Source organism: Hypanus sabinus, chromosome 10 (assembly GCF_030144855.1).
Source record: "Hypanus sabinus isolate sHypSab1 chromosome 10, sHypSab1.hap1, whole genome shotgun sequence".
Classification (NCBI taxonomy): domain Eukaryota; kingdom Metazoa; phylum Chordata; class Chondrichthyes; order Myliobatiformes; family Dasyatidae; genus Hypanus; species Hypanus sabinus.
The window spans coordinates 73,421,980-73,445,586 of NC_082715.1; the positions used below are offsets into that span (position 1 = coordinate 73,421,980).

Here is a 23,607-nt window from a genome sequence, read left to right on the forward strand (position 1 = left end):
GCCACCACTTTGAGCCATCACCTTTTGAAGATGCCCTCAATGCTGTACAGGCTAGTGCCCATGATGAAGCTGGCCAAGTTTGCAACTTTCTGCAGCTTTTTTCAAACCTGTGCAGTGATCCTCCACCATACCAGACAGTGATGTAACCAGTTAGAATGCTCTCCACGGTCAACCTGTAGAAATTTGCAAGTTTTTGGTATCATACCAAGTCTCCACAAACTCCTAATGAAATATAGCTGCTGTCATGTCTTCTTTGTAATTGCATCAGTATGTTAAGCCCAGGATAGATCTTCAGAGATGTTGACATCCAGGAACTTGAAACTTCTCACCCTTTCCGCTGCTGATCCCTCGATCGGGACTCTCTGTTCCAGTGTGCTGGCCAGTCCTTACCACAACCACCCCCTAATCCCTCCGTCAACTCCCTCCTGCTGTTTCTCTATGTACCTGCCACCAGAAAAGAACAAACCACAAATAACCTTGACATATGTGCAGCTGAGATCCGCGTGGTTTCTTCGGAATGTCCTAGGCAGCAGACGCACTGCCCCAATACTCTAATGCTCCATTTCTTCAGGCTCGGCATACTACCATTTCAATGTACTCTTGCATTCTCTGGCACGATTTGGGCAAGATTTGCTGGAGTCAGGTATCAAGATTCAAGTTTATTTATCACATGTATATCAAACATACAGTGAAATGTGGCGTTTATTAACACAACCTATGGATGTGGTGGGAGCAGCTCACAAGTGTCAGCACACATTCCAGAGCCAACACGGTATGCCCACAATGTTCAGCAAAGCAAGACAGAAAACATCAAGCAACAAAATAGCAACAGCAAAACAAGCCCCGTTCCTCCCTCCCACCCACACACATACAGTCTTCTAACCCCAAATCAGCCCATCTTCTCCTGCCTCAAGCCTTCAGCAGACTCAGATTCGGATCGGACATGCAGATTCAGGGCTGGATTCCGTGCTCAGGTCTCGAACCTCGACATCGAGCACTGAACCCACCGATTACCGAACAGCAGGCCTCCAACGCCAGATTCGCTGATGATGAGGCCTCCAGACTTGCTAACGCAGGGGCCATCAGAACCCATTCCTCCTGCACACACTGAACTTCGAATCTGTAAACCCACTGACAACTCTCTGACTTGGGAGGAGACACCAGTCTTCATCCATGCTGTTCTGTCAGCTGGACATCCTAGTCTGGTCACCAAACAATCCTTAACACCTAGTGGCTAAACTTGGCTCACACACCAAGAGCAGGCACAGAAAAAGGTTACCATGGCAGCAGGCACTAACTTACATGATACACTGTAACGGAACACAATCCACTGGCACTGAGAACAGAATCTATTTTGACCACACTGCATTTCAGAGTTGAAGTTCACTACCAGAACAACCCGATACATGCAATCCAGTCTCTGACAGACTAGGGTTGTTTTCTGTGGAGCGCCCGAATAGAAGTTTATAAGATTATAAATCACAGAGCACCACAGCACAGGCACAGACCCTTCGGCCTATCTAGTCCATGCAATCTGAGCTTCTGCATAGCCCCATCTACCTGCACCCAAACCACATCCCTCCATATCTCTCCTTATTTGAAACTTCTGTTAAGGTTCAAAGTAAATTCACAATCAAAGTATGTATATGTCAGCATATACAACACAGCCATTCATTTTCTTGTAGGCGTTCACAGTAAATACAAAGAAAGTAATAATAATAAATAAGGAATAAATATCAAGAACATGAGATGATCAGTCCTTGAAAGTGAGTGTGTAGGTTGCGGAAACAGTTCAGTGTTTGCGTAAGTGAAGTTGAGTGAAGCTATCCGCTCTGTTCAGGAGCATGATGGATGAGGGGTAGTAACTGTTCCTGAACCAGGTGGTGTGGGTCCTGAGGCTCCTGTACCTCCTTCCTGATGGCAGCATCGAGAAGAAAACATGGCCTCGATGGTGGGGGTCTTCGATAATGGATACAGCTTCCCTGCGACAGTGTTCTGCGTTGATGCGTAGAGGCTTTACCTGTGATAGACTGGGCTATATCCATTACTTTTTGTAGACTTTTCTGTTCAAGAGAATTGGTGTTTCCATACCAGGCTGAGATGCAACCAATCAATATTGTATACTCTTCACCACACATCTATTGAAGTTTGTCAGTTTTAGATGTCATGCTCAATCTTACAAACTTCAAAGAAAATAGAGAGGCTATCTACTATACTTTCCTTGTGACAGTATTTACATGCTAGACCGGGGACAAGTCCTCTGAAATGATAACACTAAGGAATTTAAAGTTCTCCACCTCTGATCCCTCAATGAGGGCTAATTCATGGAACTCTGGTTTCCTCCTCCTGTAGTCAATAAACAGCTCCTTAATCTTGCTGACATTGAATGAGAGATTGTTGTGGCACCACTCGGCCAGATTTGAGTTAGAATTAGCCCGAATGGCCTAATTCTAAACCTGTATCCAAATGTGTAACAGCAGAGGCCAAGCATTTACAATGAGAGGGGTAAAGTTTAAAGGGGGCTTATTTATTTATTTAGAAATACAACGCTGTAACATAATCTTCTGGCACAACAAGCCTGTGCCACCAAATTACACCCATGTGACCAATTAACATACTAAAGAACTCAATTTTAGACTGTGTGAGGAAATCAGAGCACACGGAGGAAACCCACGAGGTCAAGGGGAGAACATACAAACTCCTTACAGAGAGCTGCAGGAACTGAACCCTGGTCACTGGCACTACATGACACTACTTTTTTACTCCATGTATGAGGCAGGTTTTGTTACACAGGGAGGGGTGGGTAACTGGAATGTGCTGACAGGGCAGGGGATAGAGATGGAAGGGCAACTGCACAGGATCACAGAAAGCCGCAGGAAGCTGCAAAACCAGCCAGCTCCATGGGCTCTACCCTCCATCGCCCAGCACATGCCCTCTTCTCATTGCTACCATCAGGGAGGAGGTACAAAAGTCTTAAGACACACACTCAACATTTTAGGAACACCTTCCTCCCCACCACCATCAGATTTCTGAACAGCCCATGAATCCATAAGCACATAATTCCCTTGTTTTGTATTATTTATTTATTTTGTAATTGATTGTAACTTCTTGTCTTTGTATTGTACTGCTGACATAAAACAACAAATTTCACATAATCTAATAGCACATCTGATTGCAAATCCTGAGCTCAGTGGGTCAGTTTGCAGCAGCAGAGAGAAATAGGGAGTTGACATTTCAGGTTCTCTCCACAGATGCTGCCTGACCCACTGAGCATCTTGTGTGGCTGGTTCCATGATATCATTATACAAATCATGACACCAGTCCACATAGTTTACTTCAATTTTCCTCCAAGGATATAAATAACCAGGCTTCTCAACTCCCCTTATTGTTTCTTTCTACTGAATGACAACTGGCTGCTGATGTTTAACACATTCTTTTGCATTAACATTTCAGAGGACCTGTCCTGAGACCAACACGTAAGTGTCATTTCAAAGAAGGCACAACAGTGCCGCTGTTTTTTTCCCTGACAGCCCAATCAAATAGTGATTCATTAGCAAGGGCAAATAATAATCAAACAGAGTGGCCATTGTGTGAGTGGACCAGTGTTAGAGTGGGGAAGCTCTGGTTCATCATGCTTCAATAAGACGGGGCTTAGACAAGGTACGTATCTTCTTCATCATTCTTCATCTGTTAGTACTTAGTTAGAGCAGGGAGGATAGCTCTAGGGGCTGTGTGGTGTCCTTTGTGTGAGATGTGGGAACTCTGGGAGACCTCCAGCCTCCCAGATAATCACATCCGCACCAGATGCACCAAGCTGCTGCTCCTCAGAGAACGTGCTAAGTTACTGGAGCTGCAGATCGATGATCTTCAGCTCATACAGGAAACTGAGGAGGTAATAGATAGGAGCTACTACAAGGGAGGGGGCCATGCCTAAGTTGGGTGACTGTCAGGAGAGGGAAAAGAAATGAGCAGTCAGCAAAGAATACTTCTGAGGCCAATCTTGTCCATAATATGTATACTGTTTTGGATACTCTTGGGGAAGAATGATCTAGGAGGAATGCAACAAACAGGTCTCTGGCACTGAGTCTGGTGCTGTGGCTCAGAAGGGAAGAGGAGAGAAGAGGATTGCAGTTTTGACAGGGGATTCTATAGTTAAGAAGAATCCACGAGACTCTGTGGATGCAATAGAGACACTCCAATGGTATGTTGCCTCCTAGGTGCTAAGGTCAGGGTTGTATCAGATAAAGTCCAATGCATTCTAAAGGGGAAGAGTAAGCAGCCAGTAGTCTTAGTACATATAGGCACCAATGATATAGTTAGGAAAAGGGAGAAGGTCCTGAAGATAGAATTTAGGGAGCTAGGTAGAAAGCTGAGAAGCAGGACCTCCAGGGTAGTAATCTGGTGTGTGTCACAGGCAGCAATCCAGAGATTTCTGAATTGGTGCAGGGGGCAGGGTTTCAGATTTCTGGATAATTGGGATCTCTTCTGGGGAAGGTATCACCTGTATAAAAAGGATAGGTTACACCTGAACCCGAGGGGGACCAATATCCTTGCAGGCAGGTTTGCTAGAGCTGTTGACTGAGTGATGGGGCTGAGGATGGGGCAGTTGCTATAAAAGTAGAGGCAGAGTGTATTGAGAATGTCATGAAAAGCAGGCAGATGATAGGGCAAAATTGCAAAATTGAGTTGCAGTGTAACAGCAGGACAAAAACCAGAGGACTGGGATGGCTCCAATCAGCTTTGGTCAGCTATATTTGAATGCACCCTGCATACAGAATAAGATCATGTAGCACGGTTGGAGATAGGCAAGTATGATGTTGTGGGCATCACTGAGTCATGTCTGAGAGAAGATCATAGTTGGGAACTTAACATCCAAGGATACACATTGTATCAAAAAAACAGGAAGGTAGGGAAGGGGGTGGCGTTGCTCTGTTGGAGAAAAAAACAAATTCTCAGGAAGGGGTGACATAGGAAGATGTAGAATCACTGTGGGTAGAGTTAAGAAACTGCAAGGGTAATATCCTGATGGGAATTATATACAGGCCTCTGAACAGTAGCAGGATGTGGGCCACAAATCACAGCAGGAGATAAAAAAAATACGTCAAAGAGCAATGTTACAATACACATGGGGAATTTCAATATGCAGGTCGATTAGGAAAATCAGGTTAGCGTTGGTCTTGGATCACAAGTGAGAATAATTCTAGAATGCCTTCAAGGTGGCTTTTCAGATCAGTCTGTGGTTAAGCCCAGCAGGGGATCAGCTATTCTGGATTGGGAGTTGTGTAATGAACCAATTTGATTAGAGAGCTTAAGGTAAAGGAACCTCTAAGGCCCAGTGATCATAATATAATAGAATTCACCCTGCAATTCGACAGAGAGGGGAGCTAAAGTCAGATGTATAAGTATTACAGTGGAGTAAAGGTAATTACAGAGGCATGAGAGAGGAGTTGGCCAGCATTGATTGGAAAGGGACACTTGCGAGGATGATAGCAGAGCAGCAATGGCTGGCATTTCTGGGAGAAAATTGGATCCCAAAGGATTAAGTATTCCTAAGGCAGGATGACATGAACACGGCTGACAAAGGAACTCAAAGCAAAAAGAAAGGGCATCTAATAGAGCAAAAATTAGTGAGAAGTTAGAGGATTGGGAAGCTTTTGAAAACCAAAAGAAGGCAACTAAAAAGCCATAAGGAGTGAAAGGATGAAATATAAGGGTAAGTTAGCCAGTAATATAAAAGGAGATACCAAATAATTTTCAGATATATAAAGAGTAAAAGAAAGACGAATAGATATCAGACCACTGAAAAATTACGCTGGAGACGTAGAAATGGGGGACAAGGAAATGGCAGATGAACTAAATAGATAATTTGCACCAGTCTTCACTGTAGAAGACACATACAGTATGCTGGATGTTTCAGAGAGTCAGAGCACTGAACTGAGTGCAGTAGCTATTATTAGGGAGAAGCTGCTTGGAAGGCCGAAAGGTCTGAAGGTAGATAAGTCACCAGGGCCACCAGATAAGTCACTTGAAAGAGGTAGCTGAAGAGATTGTGAAGGCATTGCTAATGATCTTTCAAGAATCACTAGATTCTGGCATAGTTCTGGAGGACTGAAAAATTGAGAATATCACTCCATGTTTCAAGAAGGGAGGGAGGCAGAAGAAAGGAAATAATAGGCCAGTTTTCCACACCTCAGTGGTTGGGAAGATGCTGGAGTCAATTAGTAAGGAGAGGTTTCAGGGTAATTGGAGGCACATGGTAAAATATGCCAAAGTCAGTATGGTTTTCTTAAGAGAAAATCGTCCCTGACATATCTGTTGGAATTTTTTCAGGATATCACAAGCAGTATAGACAAAGGGAAATCAGTAGATATTATATACGATTTTCAGAAGGCAATTGACAAAAGTACCACACATGAGACTACTTAGCAAGATAAGAGCTCATGGTATTACAGGAAAGATACTAGCATGAATAGAGCATTGGCTGATTGGTAGGAGACAAAGAGTGGGAACTGAGCCTTTTCTGATAGGGTGCTATTGACTAGTGGTGTTCCGCAGGGTTGTGTGTTGGGACCTATTCTCTTATGTTATGTTATCAATGATTTGGATGATGGAATTGATGGCTTATGGCCAAGTTTGTGAATGATAGGTGGAGGGGCAGGTAGTCTTGAGGAAGCAGAGAGGCTGCAGAAGGACTTAAGATTGATTAGGAGAATGGACAAAGAGATGGCAGATGGAACACAGTATCAAGAAGTGTATGGTCATGCACTTTGGTAGAATGAATAAAAGCATAGACTATTTTCTAAAAGGGGAGAAAATTCAAAAATCTGAGGTACAAAGGGACTTGGGATCCTCATGCAGGATTCTCTAAAGGTTGGTGGAGAGGAAAGCATTGTTCGCATTCATTTCAAGAGCACTAGAATATAAAAACAAGGATGTTGGTCATATAATCTAATTATCTAATTCCTTAGAAGTTTACATAAATTCACCATGTCACTAAAAACTTTGACAAACTTCTGTAAATGCACAGTAGAGAATATCCTAATTGGCTACATCAAACCCTGGTATGGAAACACCAATGCACAAGAACAGAACAGTCTACAGCAAGAGGTGGATACAGCCTAGTCTATCACAGGCAAAGTCCACTCCACCACTGAATGCATCTACACAAAGCACTGCCACAAAAAAAAGCAGCATCCATCACTACAGAGCTCCACCATCCAGGCCATACTCTCTTCTTGTTGCTGCATCAGGCAGAAGTTAGAGAAGTCTTTGATCCCAAACCACCAAGTTCTGGAACAATTACCCCTCAAATCGTCAGGCTGTGAACCAGTGTGGATAACTTCAATCACTACTACACTGAAGAAATTCTACATTCTACAGACACACTTTCAAGACCTCTTTACAACTTATGTTCTCAGCATTATTTTTATTTGAAGTATCTGTCTTCCATTGCACATTGGTTCTTTGTCAGTCTTTGTTTATGTATAATTTTCATAAGTTCTGCGACATGTTTTACTTGAAAATGTTTGCAAGAAAATAAATTCCAATAAGGCATATGGGAACATGTTCATACTTTGATAATAAATTTACTTTGAGCTTTGACTATGTGGGAATTAAAATCCTCTTTTGGTGGCAATGGACTTTGTACGTGGCAGGAACCCGTTACTGACCGAGTGTCAAAGACCTCCATTGTTCCCCAGGTACATAATACAACACCAACAAAGCACAAAACAAATAGATAGGGGTTGTTTACCATCAGTGTACAGAGCCTTCAACTGGCTGGCTGAACACTACACAGGGGAACCAACCACTACAAATGGAAAATGATATTGGGCATAACACCAAACAAAGGCAAGTCCTTGCAGAGTCATGTGAGTATGCAAAGGCAGGGTGGCTTTTGCTCATTATTAAGAAGGCCAAGATGACTGGTTTGGCAGTAACCAAACACAGAACGTGCACAGTACAGGCCTTTCATCCCACCAACCTTTTAAAGTACACCAAGATCAACCTAATCTTTCCCTTTTGTACAACCCTCCATTTTTCTGCCATCCATGTGCCTACCTAAGAGTTTGTAGATGTTCCTAATTTCTTTGCCACTACCACCATCCCTAGCAGGGCAGTCCACACATGCACCACCCTCTGTGTAAAAAAACTTACTTCTGACATCCCCCTATACTTCACTCCAATCATCTTAAAATTATGCCCCTCATATTATCCATTTCTGCCCTAGTTAGAAGTCTCTGGCTGTCCACTCAATCTATGCCTCTTATCTTGTACTTCTCTATCAAGTCACCTCTCATCCCTCTTCTCTCCAAAAAGAATAGTCCTAACTTGCTCAACCTATCCTCATAAGACATATAATATATCTATAAAGTTCAAAGTAAATTTATTATCAAAGTACATATACTTCACCATATACAACCCTGAAATTCATTTTCTTGTGGGTATACTCAATAAATCCATAATAGAATAATAACTATAATAGAATCAATTAAACACTGCACCAACTTGGGCATTCAACCAGTGTGCAAAAGACAACAAACTGTGCAAATACAAAAGTAAAGAAAGAAAGAAAGAAACAAACAAACAAGCAAGATATATCATGAACATGAGGAGTCCTTGAAAATGAGTCGATAGGTTGTGGGAATGTTTCATTGATGGGGTAAGTGAAGATATCCCCTTTGGTTCAAGAGCCTAATGGCTGAGGGGTAATAAATGTTCATGAACCTGGTAGTGTGATTCCTGATGGCAGCAGGGAGAAGGGAGCATGACCTGGGTGGTGGGGGTCCCTGATGATGGATGCTGCTTTTCTGTGACAACACACCATGTAGATGTGCTCAATAGTAGGGAAGATTTTACCCTAGATGAATTGGGCCAGATCCCCTGCTTTTTGCAGGGTTTTCCATTCAAGGGTACTGGTGTTTCCATTCCAGGCTGTGATGCAACCAGTCAATATACTCTCCACTACACATCTGTCGAAGTTTGTTGAAGTTTTAGATGTTCTGCCAAATCTCAGCAAACTCCTAAGGAAGTAGTGGCGCTGCCATGCTTTCTTCGTAATTGCATTCACATGCTGGGCCTAGGACAGGTCCTCTGAAATGATGACACCCAGGAATTTAAAGTTGCCAAACCTCTCCACTTCTGATCCTCCGATGAGGCTCATGGACCTAGGAAGTTGCAGAATTATGAAAGCGCTCAATGACAACTCCTTTGGATTCATCTGCAAAAACAATTTAATTTCTACCTTTCATGCCTGTCTTTTTTTATTTGGAAGGGGTTTTGTTGAAGCCCCTGACCTGGGGTTACACTCAGAATGCGGCTCTTTGTGGTGGTGGGACCCGCTCCTGGGGGCTGACGACCAGCCGCTTTTTGAAATCCCTAGAAGACGAGCACGCCTCCAGGGTTCCAAGGTTTCGCATCCCTGTGGAGAGGCTGATTCTAATCCGGTGCTGCCAACTGAAGCACCGCGGGAGAAAAACAGGAGAACAAGAACAGCAGATCAGCTGACGGAGGCTCCACACTCAGCGAATTGCGCGCTCATCCTCTCTCTCTCTCTCTCTGGTGGGAGGAGTTTGTTGCTGATTCTTGAGTCAGAGAACTCAGAAAAAAATAGCACAATAGATGATTAACACTGTAAATCAGCAAGCTGTTTTGTTATGTCTCCCCTCTCGCTGTGAAAGGGGACACCTCTTTTTCCTTTTATTAGAGGGTGTGGCAGGTCGAACTGTCAGATGAATGATTATTAGTTTTTGTTGTACTGCAGATCATGGTCTTTCTTGAGGGCTTTGCTATTGCTTGCTTGGTGGGTGGAGGGCGCTACTGCTTTTTTAGTGGAAGTGAGGGTCAATGATTTGATGCTGCTTGTGTGTGGGAGGAGGGAGTAGGGGGCTTTGGGGTTCTAATGTTCTTACTGTTGCTCATTCTTTGGGCCACTCTTCTGTTTTCATGGATGTTTGCAAAGAGCAAGAATTTCGGTTTGTGTATTGTATACACTTCTCACATATTAAATCTTAAACTATTGAACTATTGGACCTTTGGTTTCCTTCTCCTGATGTAAATAAACAGCTCCTTGGTCTTGCTGACATTGAGTAAGAGGTTGTTGTTAGTGAGAGGTCAGACAGAATTTCAATCTCCCCCCATATGCTGATTCATCAATAGTTCAATTGTTCCACCTAACATCAGAGAATGTACACAATATACAAACTGAAATTCTTACTCTCCACAGACATCCTCGAATGCCAAAGAATGAATGACAGGAAAAACATACGACTCCCAAAGCCCCTTAATCCCTCCCACTCACAAGCAGCATCAAATCATCAAGCAGCAAGAAGCATCTGCCCACCTCCTCCCAAAATTATTCTAGCATAAAGCACTCCCACCACCCACCATGCAAGCAACAGCAAAGCTCCCAAAGAGAGATCATGATCTACAGTCAGGCTCTCTCTCTCACTAACGGGGGAGAGAGAGATAACGCTTCTTCCGTAGTGTCAGGGAAGGTAACAGTCACTGTTTCAAAGTTACAGTCAGTCTGAAGCATTGCTTTTTTATTTTGAGTTCTCCGACTCAAGCAGTGGCAAACTGACTACCGAGTGCAGATCCCTCTGACAGCCACTCACGTTGTCTTTGATGTTCCAGCTCCTGCTACACTTCAGTACTATCACTTTGTTTCAGCCAATGACAGTGCTGTTGTCAGCAAACTGGAATATGGAATTGCAGCTGTGCTTAGCCAAACAGTCCGAAGTGTAACATGAGTAGAGCAGGAGACGAAGCACCGAGCCTTGTGGAGCAGCTGTGCCGATGTCAATTGTGGAGAAAATGGTGTTACCAACCCAGACTGACTGGGTCTGCAAGTGAGGAAATCAAGGTTCCATTTGCACAAGGAGGTATTGAGACCAATGTCTTGGAGCATATCGATTAGTTTTGAGGGGAAGATAGTACTGAATGCTGAGCTGTAAGCGATAAAGAGCATCCTGATGTATGCATCTTTGCTGTCCACATGTTCCAGGGTTGTGGAAAGAACCAATGAGGTGGCATCTGCCGTGGACCTGATGCTACAGTAGGCAAGTTGGAGCGGATCCAAGTCACTTCTCAGGAAGGAGTTGAGATGTTTTATCATCAACCTCTCAAAACAATTCATCGCTGATTAAATAGGTGGTTTTATATCTTTAAAACACAAATCAAAGACTAAGAGAAGCAAAGAGAATGTAAATTTTGTTTCATCTTTGTTCTGGATGCTTTATTTGTGACATGTCCATTGAAACATACAGTGAAAGTGTCGACTGCTGAGGGCAGTCCGCTTCTGGTAGCGACATAGCATGTACACAGCTTACTAACTCTAATCCTAACCATACATTGTTTAGAATGTGTGAGGAATGTGGAGCATCCAGAGGAAACGCTCGTGGTCATGGGGAGAATGTGCAGTCAGCGGCGGGAATCGAACACCGATTGGTGATCACTGGCACTGTAAAACAATGGCACTAACCACTACGCTACTGTGCCCGATTCTTGCATGACTTCACACAGACGAGGGAATACAAAACAGAATAATGCATCCTATAAATGAAAATGCAACATTGAAGGGACATTTCCATAAATGGAGATAATGGTATAAAGAAGGCAGTGTTTACATCACAGAAGGATTATTGTAAGCTATGGTAACATGTTTCTTTTTAGGAACTGGCTCCCTCAACAATAGGTAAAAGTTCCTCTTGCAATCTTACACTGCTTTTCTTGGAAGACCTCACACAAAGAAAGCCTCTTATTCTTTGCAGCTGAGATCCTTTTTATTACAATAGAACTTTTATGACAATGTGTTTTGTCTATGTTAGGGCACAGATAACTCCAAGGTCATTTATTCCAGCAGAATATATATAGTGTTCTCATTCAACTCTTCATTCTGTGGTCTCAGCCAATTTGCACAGATGTTACACTGTGGTAACTAAACACAAGTGTTTCTTTCTTTACGTTTGCTCTGCAATTTATATTGATTTTTTTTAGCTTATTCAGCAAATGCCTTCTAAACAAAGTGCCATGTCAAACATAAACCATACTCAAAGCATAATCATTGCACAGTAAAAGTATACTCACTGAGTCACAATAGCATTTATTCTCTGAAAAGCAGAAAGCCAGCACTAATCTTCAAAGTTCAAAGTTCAAAAACAAATTTATTATCAAAGGTCAGACATGTCACCATATACGACCCTGAGTATTTTTCTTGCAGGTATTCACAGTAGAATACAAAAATACAATAAAATCAATGAAAACTTACACAAAGACAGACAACCGATGTACAATACAAAAATAATAAATATAAATAGATACAGGTGATGGACAGATAGACAGACAGGCAGACAGAAATATAAATAAGTAGATAAATAAATAATCACGAGTTGTAGAGTCCTAGAAAGTGAGCCCATAGGTTGTGGGATCAGTTCAGTGTTGTGGTAGGTAAAGAGTGTTGTGGTAGGTAGGTAGGCACATTCTGTTCAAGAGCCTGATGGTTGAAGGGTAATAACTATTCCTGAACCTGGAGGCGTGGAACCTGAGGCTCCTGTATCTCCTTCCGGATGGCAGCAGCGAGAAGAGAGCATGGTCTGGATGGTTGGGTTCCTTGATGATGGATGCTGCTTTCCTGTGGCAGCTCCCCTTGTAGGTCTGCTTTATGTTTGGGAGTGTTTTTCCTGAGCTGTATGGAAAATGCTAGAATATGAGTAGGAATACTTGGAGCCATAAATTTTGTTGTTAATCTCAAGGGCTAACAGCAAAGAATCTGTAATCACTGCACACAGAGATTAAATTAGTGGTAACAATGTTAGCCAAGGTTTTAAGGAACTCAGTTTTGCTTTCAATCATTTGAATTCAGTGACCACTTTACTTGTTACCTCCTGTATCTAATAAAGTGGCCATTGAGTGAATGCTCCTGGTCTGCTGCTGTAGTCCATCCACTTCAAGGTTTGACCTCGGAGAAGCTTCTGGACACCACTCTTGCAACATATGGTTATTTGAGTTACTGTCACCTCCTTGTCAGCTTGAACCAGTCTGACATTCTCCTCTGAAATCTCTCATTCACAACGCAATTTTGGCCGCAGAATTTCCACACTGCTGATTTCATGCAAAGTAGTCTCTTGGGTTTACAGAGAATGATGTGAAAAACAAAAAAATAGTAGCAGAATACCATGAACATACACCCAGGTACCTAATAAAATGGCCACTGAGTGCATGTCTTTCTGTTCCACCTGTTATGTCGGTAATCAGGGTGAGCAGTTCAGAGATTTCTGTTCTAATATCTCCAATTATAACCTACCAATTTAAATGCCTTCCTTTTATCCCTCCTCTGTCTTCTGCTTCTGCACCAATATCTAAAACAGATCAATAATTCACCTCAAATTTCATGGACTTGAAGTTTAGCGGGCAGTCAGAGAGACTTTATCGATGGTTCCAGGAAGTCCATTTAAATAACATTGTTCCGAGCTGCCCTGTCCACTGCTTTAGTCTCCTCTGCTCAATATTAGATCAGGAAGGGTTTATGTTTTTTATAAAGTTTGTTTCTTCACTCTGATCAGCTGAAACTTCTCAATAACTTTCACTGACTTTGTAAACCCCTGTGATCTCCCAACAAGGGTTAGTCTGAACAATCTGTGACCCCAACACACTTTAGAACATAGAACACAGAAAACTAGAGCACATAATGCTTTGCCAACCTTATAACTTAACTTAAAACTTAACAAGGCCAATCTAAACCTTCCTTCCAATATAGCCCTTTAATTTTCTATCATCCATGTGCTTATCTAAACATCCCTTAAATGTCCCTAATGTATCTGTTTCTGCCACCACCCTGGCAGTGTGTTCCACACACCCACTATATTCTGTGTAAAAAAAACTACCTCTAACATCCCCCCCTATATTTACTTTGAGTTACCTTAAAATTAGACCCTCTCATATTAGTCATTTCCACCCTGGGAAAAAGTCTCCGGCTATCCACTCGGTCTATGGCTTTTATCATCTTGTACACCTCTATCAAGTCACCTCTCATCCTCCTTCACTCCAAAGAGGAAAGCTCTAGATCAGTCAACCTATCCTCATTAGTCACGCTTTTCCTAAAGAGTGAAGTGACAGCTGCAATTTTCCAGTTGAGAGAACTTTTGAAAAATTACAGTTGGATTATCTGAAAGTCAGACAAAGTCGAGTTTATTGTCACATGCACAGGTATATATATGCACAGGTGCAATTAAATCTATTTTAGTGCAAAGTAATCAAAGTGGTTATAGAGTTGCTATCTGTAGTGATTAGGGTTCTGCCGATTGGACCAAGAACTGAATAGCTTAAGGGAAGTACAGTACTGTGCAAAGGTCTTAGGCACATATATATAGCTAGGGTGCCTAAGACTTTTGCACAGTATTGCAGTAATTTTATTCATTGCTGCCACAAAAAAATAAATGTCATGACATCTGTGAGTGATGATAAACCTGATTCTGATATGGATCTCTATTGTAGACTGAGAGTGGTAAGGGGTCAGGTAGAGGGGAATCATGGCTGGGAAGAGAGGAAGGGAGAGAGGAAGGAGCAGGAAGCACCAGGGAGGTATTTTGTAATGATCAATAAATCAGTTGTTTGGAATCAAATAACCCTACCTGGTGTCTCAGAGCTGGGTATGTCTTCTCCCATGCATTCCCCCACCCCACCGCTGGCACTCCTCTGACACCTGTCCCACACCCCTCCCGTAACACTCCACACTCGCCATTCAGAATCAGAATTAGAATCAGGTTTATTATCACCGGCATGTGACGTGAAATTTGTTAACTTAGCAGCAGCAGTTCAATGCGATACATGATCTAGCAGAGAGAGAAAAAAATAATAACAAATAAAATAAAATATAATAATAAATAAACAAGCAAATCAATTACATATATTGAATAGATTATTAAAAAACGTGGAAAAACAGAACTACTGTATATTTTAAAAAATGAGGTAGTGTCCAAAGCTTCAAAGTCCATTTAGGTATCAGATGACAAAAGGGAAGAAGCTGTTCCTGAATCGCGGAGTATGTGCCTTCAGGCTTCTGTATCTCCTACCTGGTGGTAACAGTGAGAAAAGGGCATGCCCTGGTGCTGGAGATCTTTAATAATGGACGCTGCTTTTTTGAGACACCACTTCCTGCAGATGTCCTGGGTATTTTATAGGCTAGTGCCCAAGATGAAGCTGACTAGATTTGCAGCTCTCTATGGTACAACTATAGAAGTTTTTGAGTGTATTTGTTTACATGCCAAATCGCTTCAAACTCCTAATAAAGTATAGCTGTTGTCTTGCCTTCTTTATGACATCAATATGTTGGGACCAGGTTAGATCCTCAGAGATCTTGACATACAGGAACTTGAAGCTGATCACTCCCTCCACATCTGATCCATAAGGATTGGTATGTGTTCCCTCGTCCTTACCCTTCCTGAAGTCCATAATCAGCTCTTTTGTCTTACTGATGTTGAAGGCCAGGTTGTTGCTGTGGCACCACTCCACTAGTTGGCATATCTCACTCTTCACCACCTGAGATTCTACCAACAATGGTTGTATCATCAGTAAATTTGTAGATGGCATTTGAGCTATGCCTAGCCTTCTTCACTCCCGCTGTATGTTTCGAAGTTTCAATGTACATGTGCCAAATAAAACTAATCTTTATTATCTTTATTTACTGTATGTCCCGGGTGGTGGGAACCTTTGATAATAAATGTTGCCTTCTTGAAACACCTTTTTGTAGATCTTGGGGACAGGTACGTCCATGAAGTTCACCGCACTCTGCAGCTTTTCATGTCCCTGCACGTTTGAATTGCTGTACCAGAGCATAATACAGCTGAATGAACTTTCCCTTCAAAACACTGGACTGGAAACCACATGGACTTGGGCTATCCATAACTTTGAGCCAGTAGTATTTTAATTAAATTAATCTTGTAGAATTCTTCCCCTTCATTCAATATTGGCAATGTTAGAAGGTATTGACATTGATATTGGCTTATTAGCACATTACCAAGATATGAGATTTAGATACTGATATAAAAAATACTCAAAGCATTTATTGTTCATGTCAGACCCACCCTTACATTTACAATCCACTGCTATTTGCTATTCACTTGGAGTTTAACCCGCCAAATGCTAAGTGTTGCACCTTGGGAGATCAAATGCAAAGAAAGAATACACCATTAATGGCAAGAACCTTTTGGACTTAGGTATTTTATTCCAAGTTTCTTTCATAGGGCAGAAAAGAGGCACAGAACTTGTTGATTTATTGTCATTATATTAAGCATTAATTGAAAAATTAGAGAGTTGAAAACGGTCAGTCATAGAATTCTACTAGTTGAAGAGAGGGAGACTCAAAAGATCTAAGAACTGAATGGCATTGCCTGTGGAGCATTCTTTTTATTCTACATAGATAAGGAAAATTCCATTCAAATTCATAGATAAGAGTTAACCAATGAGAAAGTTCTTATGCATATAGTGCAGCATGAAGACAAGCTTCCCAGTATCATGCCAGAATAACCACTAGGGACATATTGAACATACCCGTGCCATAATAAAGCATAATAAACTGGTACATGTACATGAAATACAAGGAAGCAATTAACTGTAAAACTGCAGAAAAATAACAATTAAGCAGTTGGATCCAACAATCCTCAAGCAGTGTTGATGAGCAAAAGGATCTTGGGATCCAGGTCCGTAACCTCCTGAAATATCTATGCAGGTTGATAGACCATAAGACGTAGGAGCAGAATCAGACTATTCAGCCCATTGAAACTGGTCCATCATTCTAGCAAGGCTGATTTATATTCCCTCTTAACCCTTTCATTCCCAGGATAATTCTTGTGAACCTCCCCAAACTCTCTCCAAAACCAGTACATCATTTCGTAGATAATAGGCTCAAAACTGCTCACAATACTCTGTGTGATCTGACCGATGCCTTATAAAACCTCAGTATTACATCCTTGCTTTTATACTCTAGTCCTCTCAAAATGAATGCTAACAATGCTGGACTCATCATCAACTCATCATCGACTCATCCTGGAAATTGACCTTTAAGGTGATCAGCCTAATGCTGCAGATAATGCCAGTTCAGCAGTTAGACTCATGATGTGACATTTACCAAGGTCAGAGAATATCAGTCCAGATGCAGTATTCATTTGGGTATTGATAACAGCAGCAAGCAATATTGTCAAGAGACATTGAGTAAAATGGAAGGTAAGAAGAAATAAATAAAGGAAAAGTTTATTGCTTGCTCATTAAAGATAGCGGTTAGGATAACACTTTACACTGTCAGCAACTTGAGTTCAATTTCTGTTGCTGTCTGTAAAGAGTTTGCACATTTTTGCTGTGACTGTGTGGGTTTCCTCAGGCACTCAAATTCCTCACACATCTCAAAGGCATACAGGTTAGGGTTAGTAAATTTTGGGCATGCTATGTTGCTGCCAAAAGCGTGGCGACACTGGCAAGCTGCCCCTAGAACATATTCTTGGGCTGTGTTGACCATTGATGTAAACATTGCATTTCACCATATGCTTCATGTAACAAATAAAACTAATCTTTCATCCTTAACTCTCCTGAAGTTTACCACCACACTGCACTCACCTACACACTTGGGGAAAATTTACAACGGCATATTAACCTCTCAGTCTAGCGGTCTTTGGGATGTGGTTATAGGATGAACAATCCAATTCCACACAGATGAAACCCTGATCCTGAAAGATTCACAAGTGGCAAGTAAAGGTAATGAATGGATAATAGGAAAAACTAGGGAACCTGTGCTCCCATGAACCAGAACTATTTTATTTTAAGGATATAACACAGTAACAGACCCTTCCAGGCCAATGAGCCCATGCTGCCCAATTACACCCAAGTGTAATTAACCTACTAATTTGTACATCTTTTGCAGGTGGGAGGAAACCCTCACAGGTGTCTATCCGTGCCTCTCAAAATTCTAAAAACTTCTGTCAGATCTCCCCTCAGCCCCTGCCACTCCAGAGAAAACCAAGTTTGTCCAACCTCTCCTTATAGCTCATGCCCCCTAACCCAGGCTGCAGCAGCATCCCGGTGAACCTTTTCTGCTCCCTCTCCAAAGCCTCCATATCCTTCCTATAATGGGGCAACCAAAATTGAATGTACTCCAAATGCAGCCCAACCAGAGTTTTATAAAGTTGGAAAAAAGTACCGGGGAATGTCAATGGTAGGTTTTTTTACACAGAGAGTGGTAGGTGCATGGAACACACTGCTGGAGTGGTGGTAGAAGCAAAAGCATTAGGGAGATTTAAGAGACTCTCAGATAAAGATTAGCTTAATTTGTCACATGTAAATTGAAATATCAAAACCAATTGTGAAATGCATTATATACAGTGAAATGACAGGCACATGCATGATAGAAAAATGGAGGGCCATGTGGGGGGGGGGGGAAGGATTAGATTAATCTCAAAGTCGGTTAAAAGATCGGCAGAACATTGTGGGCCGAAGGGCCTGTACTGTGTCAGACCATTCTATGCTCCATGTTTTTTGTCCTGTGAACTCTTTTGGTGATAGCACACATAAGAAAATCACCATAGTAATAAAAAGTCATCTGAGAAGGTTCCAGGGCAAACTGATAGATGTGAACCAGGAAGATGATTTGGACAGAGTCTGAGAAATTTTAAGAATCTGTTCAACATTCATGCAGGATTCACCATGAGGGAACTCAGTATTCAGGTAGTGGAAATTTACTTTAGCCTGTGGGTATATGAGATATCCCATCAGAATCGAATTGTGATTATTTACCATGACCTAAGCGCTGTAGAGACAACACAGCTGATCAGTGCACGTGACACTTTTCCATTCAGCGACTGTAAACAACAAAAGAGCAAGGCACATGACTGAAATTTAAAATTATCCACAATGACTCTGAGAATTCAGGGCACCACAATGATACAAGTAGAAAAGCTGCTTCCTCACAGCCCCAGCATCGCAGGTTCAATCCTGACTTCTGGCGCAGTCTGTGTGCATTTTGCACGCTCTCCCTGTAACCACGTGAGTTTCCTCCCACATCCCAAACGATTAGTAGGTTAATGGGAGACTATCAGTTGTCCCTGGCCTGTAAGAGAGTGCTAGAATGAGGTGTCGAGAGGGCGGAGCTGATCGAAATATAGGGTAAATCAGTTAGGGTGAAATTAATGTAAACTCTTGGCCAAGAAAGTGCACTAACGCCTCTACTTCCTCAGGAAATTCAGGAGATTTGGCAAGTCCCCCCCCCCAGCAATTTTTATTGATCCACCGTAGAAAGTACCCTAGATGCTTCACAGTTTGATGTGGCAATTATTCTTCTTCAGACCCACAAGAAACTGCAGAGGAACCAGCCTCCACCACTTCCCCACCCACCCATGGACTCTGTCTATACTTCTCGCTGCCTCGATAAAGCAGCCAATGTACAAAGTACAAACTAAATTTATTATCAAAATACATATACTGTATGTCATCATATACTACCCTGACATTAATTTTCTTACAGGCATACAGAGTAAATTGAAAGAAACACAACAGAATCAATGAAAACCCTCATGTGGCAGAGACAAGCAACCAATGTGCAAAAGACAACACATTGTCAGTGACGCAACCACTCAGAATACCCTCCATCGTGCATCTATTGTCATCGCCAAAGCATTACCATGCTGTAATTCTATGTCCTTGTAACTTCTAACAAGTAAAGTGTGACATTACAATAATGAAAAGGGTTAACACGTTACGACTGTGGTGGGTCTCATCAGTAAGAACGACGAGTCAGCTTACAGAGAGGAGGTGCAGCGGCTAACGGACTGGTGCAGAGCCAACAACCTGTCTCTTAATGTGAACAAAACAAAAGAGATGGTTGTTGACTTTAGGAGGACACAGAGTGACCACTCCCCGCTGAACATCGACGGCTCCTCGGTAGGGATCGTTAAGAGCACCAAATTTCTTGGTGTTCACCCGATGCAGAATCTCACCTGGTCCCTCCACACCAGCTCCATAGCAAAGAAAGCCCAGCAGTGTCTCTAACTTTCTGCAAAGGCTGAGGAAAGTCCATCTCCCACCCCCAACCTCATCACATTCTACAGGGGTTGTATTGAGAGCATCCTGAGCAGCTGCATCACTGCCTGGTTCGGAAATTGCACCATTTCGGATCGCAAGACCCTGCAGCAAATAGTGAGGTCAGCTGAGAAGATCATCAGGGTCTCTCTTCCCACCATCACGGACATCTACACTACACGCTGCGTCCACAAAGCAAACAGCATTATGAAGGACGCCACGCACTCCTCATGCAAACTCTTCTCCCTCCTGCCATCTGGGAAAAGGCTCTGAAGCACTGGGGCTCTGTTCTCCATAGAACAGTTTCTTTCCTCAAGCTATCAGACGCCTCAATACCCAGAGCCTGGACTAACACCTTACTGCCCTATTGTCCTGTTTATTATTTATTGTAATGCCTGCACTGTTTTGTGCACTTTATGCAGTCCTGGGTAGGTCTGTAGTCTAGAGTAGTTGTTTTTTCTCTCTCAGTGTTGTTTTTTACGTAATTCAGTCAAATTTTTGTACTGTGTCATGTAACACAATGGTCCTGAAAAGCATCGTCTCATTTTTACTGTGTACTGTACATAGCAGTTATGGTCAAAATGACAATAAAAGTGACTTGACTTGACTTGACTTTACTGCAAAAGGGGGTACTAGATTCAGATGGCTGTTGTAACCTGATGAATATTGATGTGATTAAATGAATAATCTACTACATGGCTTCAAAAAAACAAAATAGCAACAAGGAAGATGAAATTTGGAAGAAAAATAGTTTGAACAACACAAACAAAATGCCGGAGGGACTCAGGAGGTCAGGGAGCTTCTGTAGAAACGTTGTAGAAACAGTTGACATTTTGGGCTGAGACCTTTCAGCAGGCCATTGAGGATTTAGGCACTGAAATATGTTGTGATCTTTGTTGTATTGTAACAAATATATATATACTAAAGAGAGAAAGAGAGAGACATACCCAATAGCCACTAGGTGTTTGGTGTTTTATATTTTTCACAAACATTCACACATTCTCCATAAACTCTAGGGACTGTTGTGCGTGAAATTCCCAGGAAATCAAACACTCAAACCACCCCATTTGGCACCAACAATCATTCCACACTCAAAGTTACTCAGATCACATTCCTTCCCCCAGTCTGATGTTTGGTCTAAACAAATGAACCTCTTGACCACATCTGCATGCTTTTATGCATTGAGTTGCTGCCACATGATTGGATGATTAGATATTTGCTTTAACTAATATGTGTACCTAACAAAGTGGCCACTGAGTGTATATCTAAATTGATCTTAGTGTCAGGTAAATGGTCAGCACAACATTGTAGGCTGAAGGGCCAATTACAGAGATATAGTATGGAAGTAAGCCCTTTGAGTGAATGCTAATCACCAACAGCCAATCTTACACCAAATCCCCCTCCCCTTTCACTCTTCCCCCATTCTCATCATTATAAAATCAGCAAAATCCCCTTCAAATGATTGTCCTGTAAACAACAGGCAGATTCCTCCAACACAGGGCAATTGTGTTCAAACCTTGCACAGGTGCTGTCAGAATTCAGAGGAGATCTTACCTTGCCACTTGCTACGTTACAATCTCCCTGCCCCTGGAGAGAGTCTGACCACTGACTGCCCTTTCAACTCTGAGGTCTGAAGCACCAGGCGCAGTTAGCACTATCAGCACTGCCACGTTTGGTTAGGGTCCTGATGGGTCATTCTCTTATCTCACTTTGTTGAGTCCCCATACAGAACTGTGAACTAAAATTATTCCAGCACTACAGAACATTATAGCACAGAAACAGGCCTTTCAGCCCATCTAGTCTATGCCAAACTACTATTTTGCCTAGTGCACATAGTGCAGACTATTCCATAAACTCAGCTACTTGGCACTCTCTTGAAGTCTATCACAGTTTGATTGTATTTACATTATCGTTATCAAATGGCAAGTGTGGATTAGAATCATAGAATTACTGAATGAAACAGAGTCAGTCTACACTAACCCATTTATACTGAAGATTCCAGTCCTGATAAAGAATCTCAGCCCAAAATGTCGACTCATTACTCCTTTCCATAAATGCTGCCTGATCTGCTGAGTTCCTCCAGCATTTTGTGTCCATTACTCTGGATTCTCAGCATCTGCAAAATCTCTTGTGTTTACACTGAAGATTAGTTTTATTTGTCACATGTATATCAAAACATCAAAACATACAGTGAAATGCATTTTTTGCTTCAAATCCAATCCGCAAAGATTGTGCTGGGCAGCTCACAAGTGATGCCATGCTTGCAGCGTTTTTATAGCATGCCCACAACTCATTAATCCTACACTCTACATCTTTGGAATGTGGAAGGAGGCTGAAGCACCCAGAGGAAACACACACGGTCACAGGGAGAAGGTGCAAACATATTATAGACAATGGCAGGAATTAAACCTTGATCAGTGATAGCTGGCACAGTAACAGCTTTATACTAACTGCTACAACACCATGCCACCCCGAATCTTTGCCTACAATCACTGATTGAACTTCCACAACCCTCTGGGTGCAAAACTCTAAAGGTTCACAACCTTCTGAGTGAATAAAACTTTCTTTAATTCAGTCTTTTAAGGCATTTCTTTGACTTAACAGAAAATACATTTGAAATTTCTGGATGTATATGAAATAAGGCTATGCTAATTAAGACACCCAAAATCAAAGTTCGTAGTTTAAAGTAAACTTAATATCAAAGTACATTTATGTGACCATAAACTACCTTCAGGCTCATTTTCTTGTGGACTTTCACAGTAGAACAAAGAAATACAATAGAATCAACCAAAAACTATGCACAAAGTCTCTCAACCCACCAATGTGCAAAAGAAGATAAACAGCAAATAAATAAATAGATAGATAGATGGATAGATAGATAAATAAATAAATAGGTAGGTAGATAGACAGATAAAGCAAGCAAGCTAAGAACATGAGTTGTAAAGTGTCCTTGAAAGTGAGTCTGGAGGTTGTGGAATTAGGTCAGAGTTGAGGTGAGTGAAGTTATCCTTAACTCTGAACTGATCCCACAACCTATGGACTCAATGTGGTCCTTCTCACCTATTTTTGCTAATCATTTGAGTTTCCCTTTGAGTACTGTTGAATAATTATTCAGCTAATGAGTCACCTATTAAAACAACTGTGCTTCCAACAGATGTACAGTACATTATCATCAACACTCCTGTCACAGGCTCAATTAATACCCACATAACGATGTTCTAGATCTTGCAATGTAAAGTAAGATATTAATTGCTCTCCTACAGAAACCCTTGCATCTCATTACAAAGTAAAGCTTGAAAAAAAGATCAAAAGTCTTTCTTACCTCTTGGCCCAAACCACAAAACAAAATAGTGATTTAGAGTCCTGTCCAAAGCTTCCATTTTAGTATCTGTGAGATCAAGCAAATAAAAGAGTAAATAGAATGTAAGAAACTTCAATAATTGTCAATATTGTCTCTCATTCTCTACATGATACAATGAGCAGGAATGTCGCTTTGATCTTGGCCAGGCCTCAGTTAGAATATTTAATACACATTATCATTCCTTG

At 41.8% G+C, this 23,607-nt stretch overlaps 1 protein-coding gene across 6 annotated transcripts in view; it reads right to left on the reverse strand.

Annotated features, from left to right (window-relative positions):
- Window positions 1–23,607, reverse strand: part of elovl5 (ELOVL fatty acid elongase 5) — a 215,500-nt gene that overhangs the window by 61,026 nt on the left and 130,867 nt on the right. For all 6 annotated transcript variants that reach the window (XM_059982053.1, XM_059982052.1, XM_059982054.1 and 3 more), the window contains one exon: window positions 23,384–23,449. In XM_059982053.1, the coding sequence (XP_059838036.1) occupies window positions 23,384–23,441 (58 nt within the window). In that variant the 5' untranslated portion in view covers window positions 23,442–23,449. The remainder of the gene's footprint in view (window positions 1–23,383; window positions 23,450–23,607) is intronic.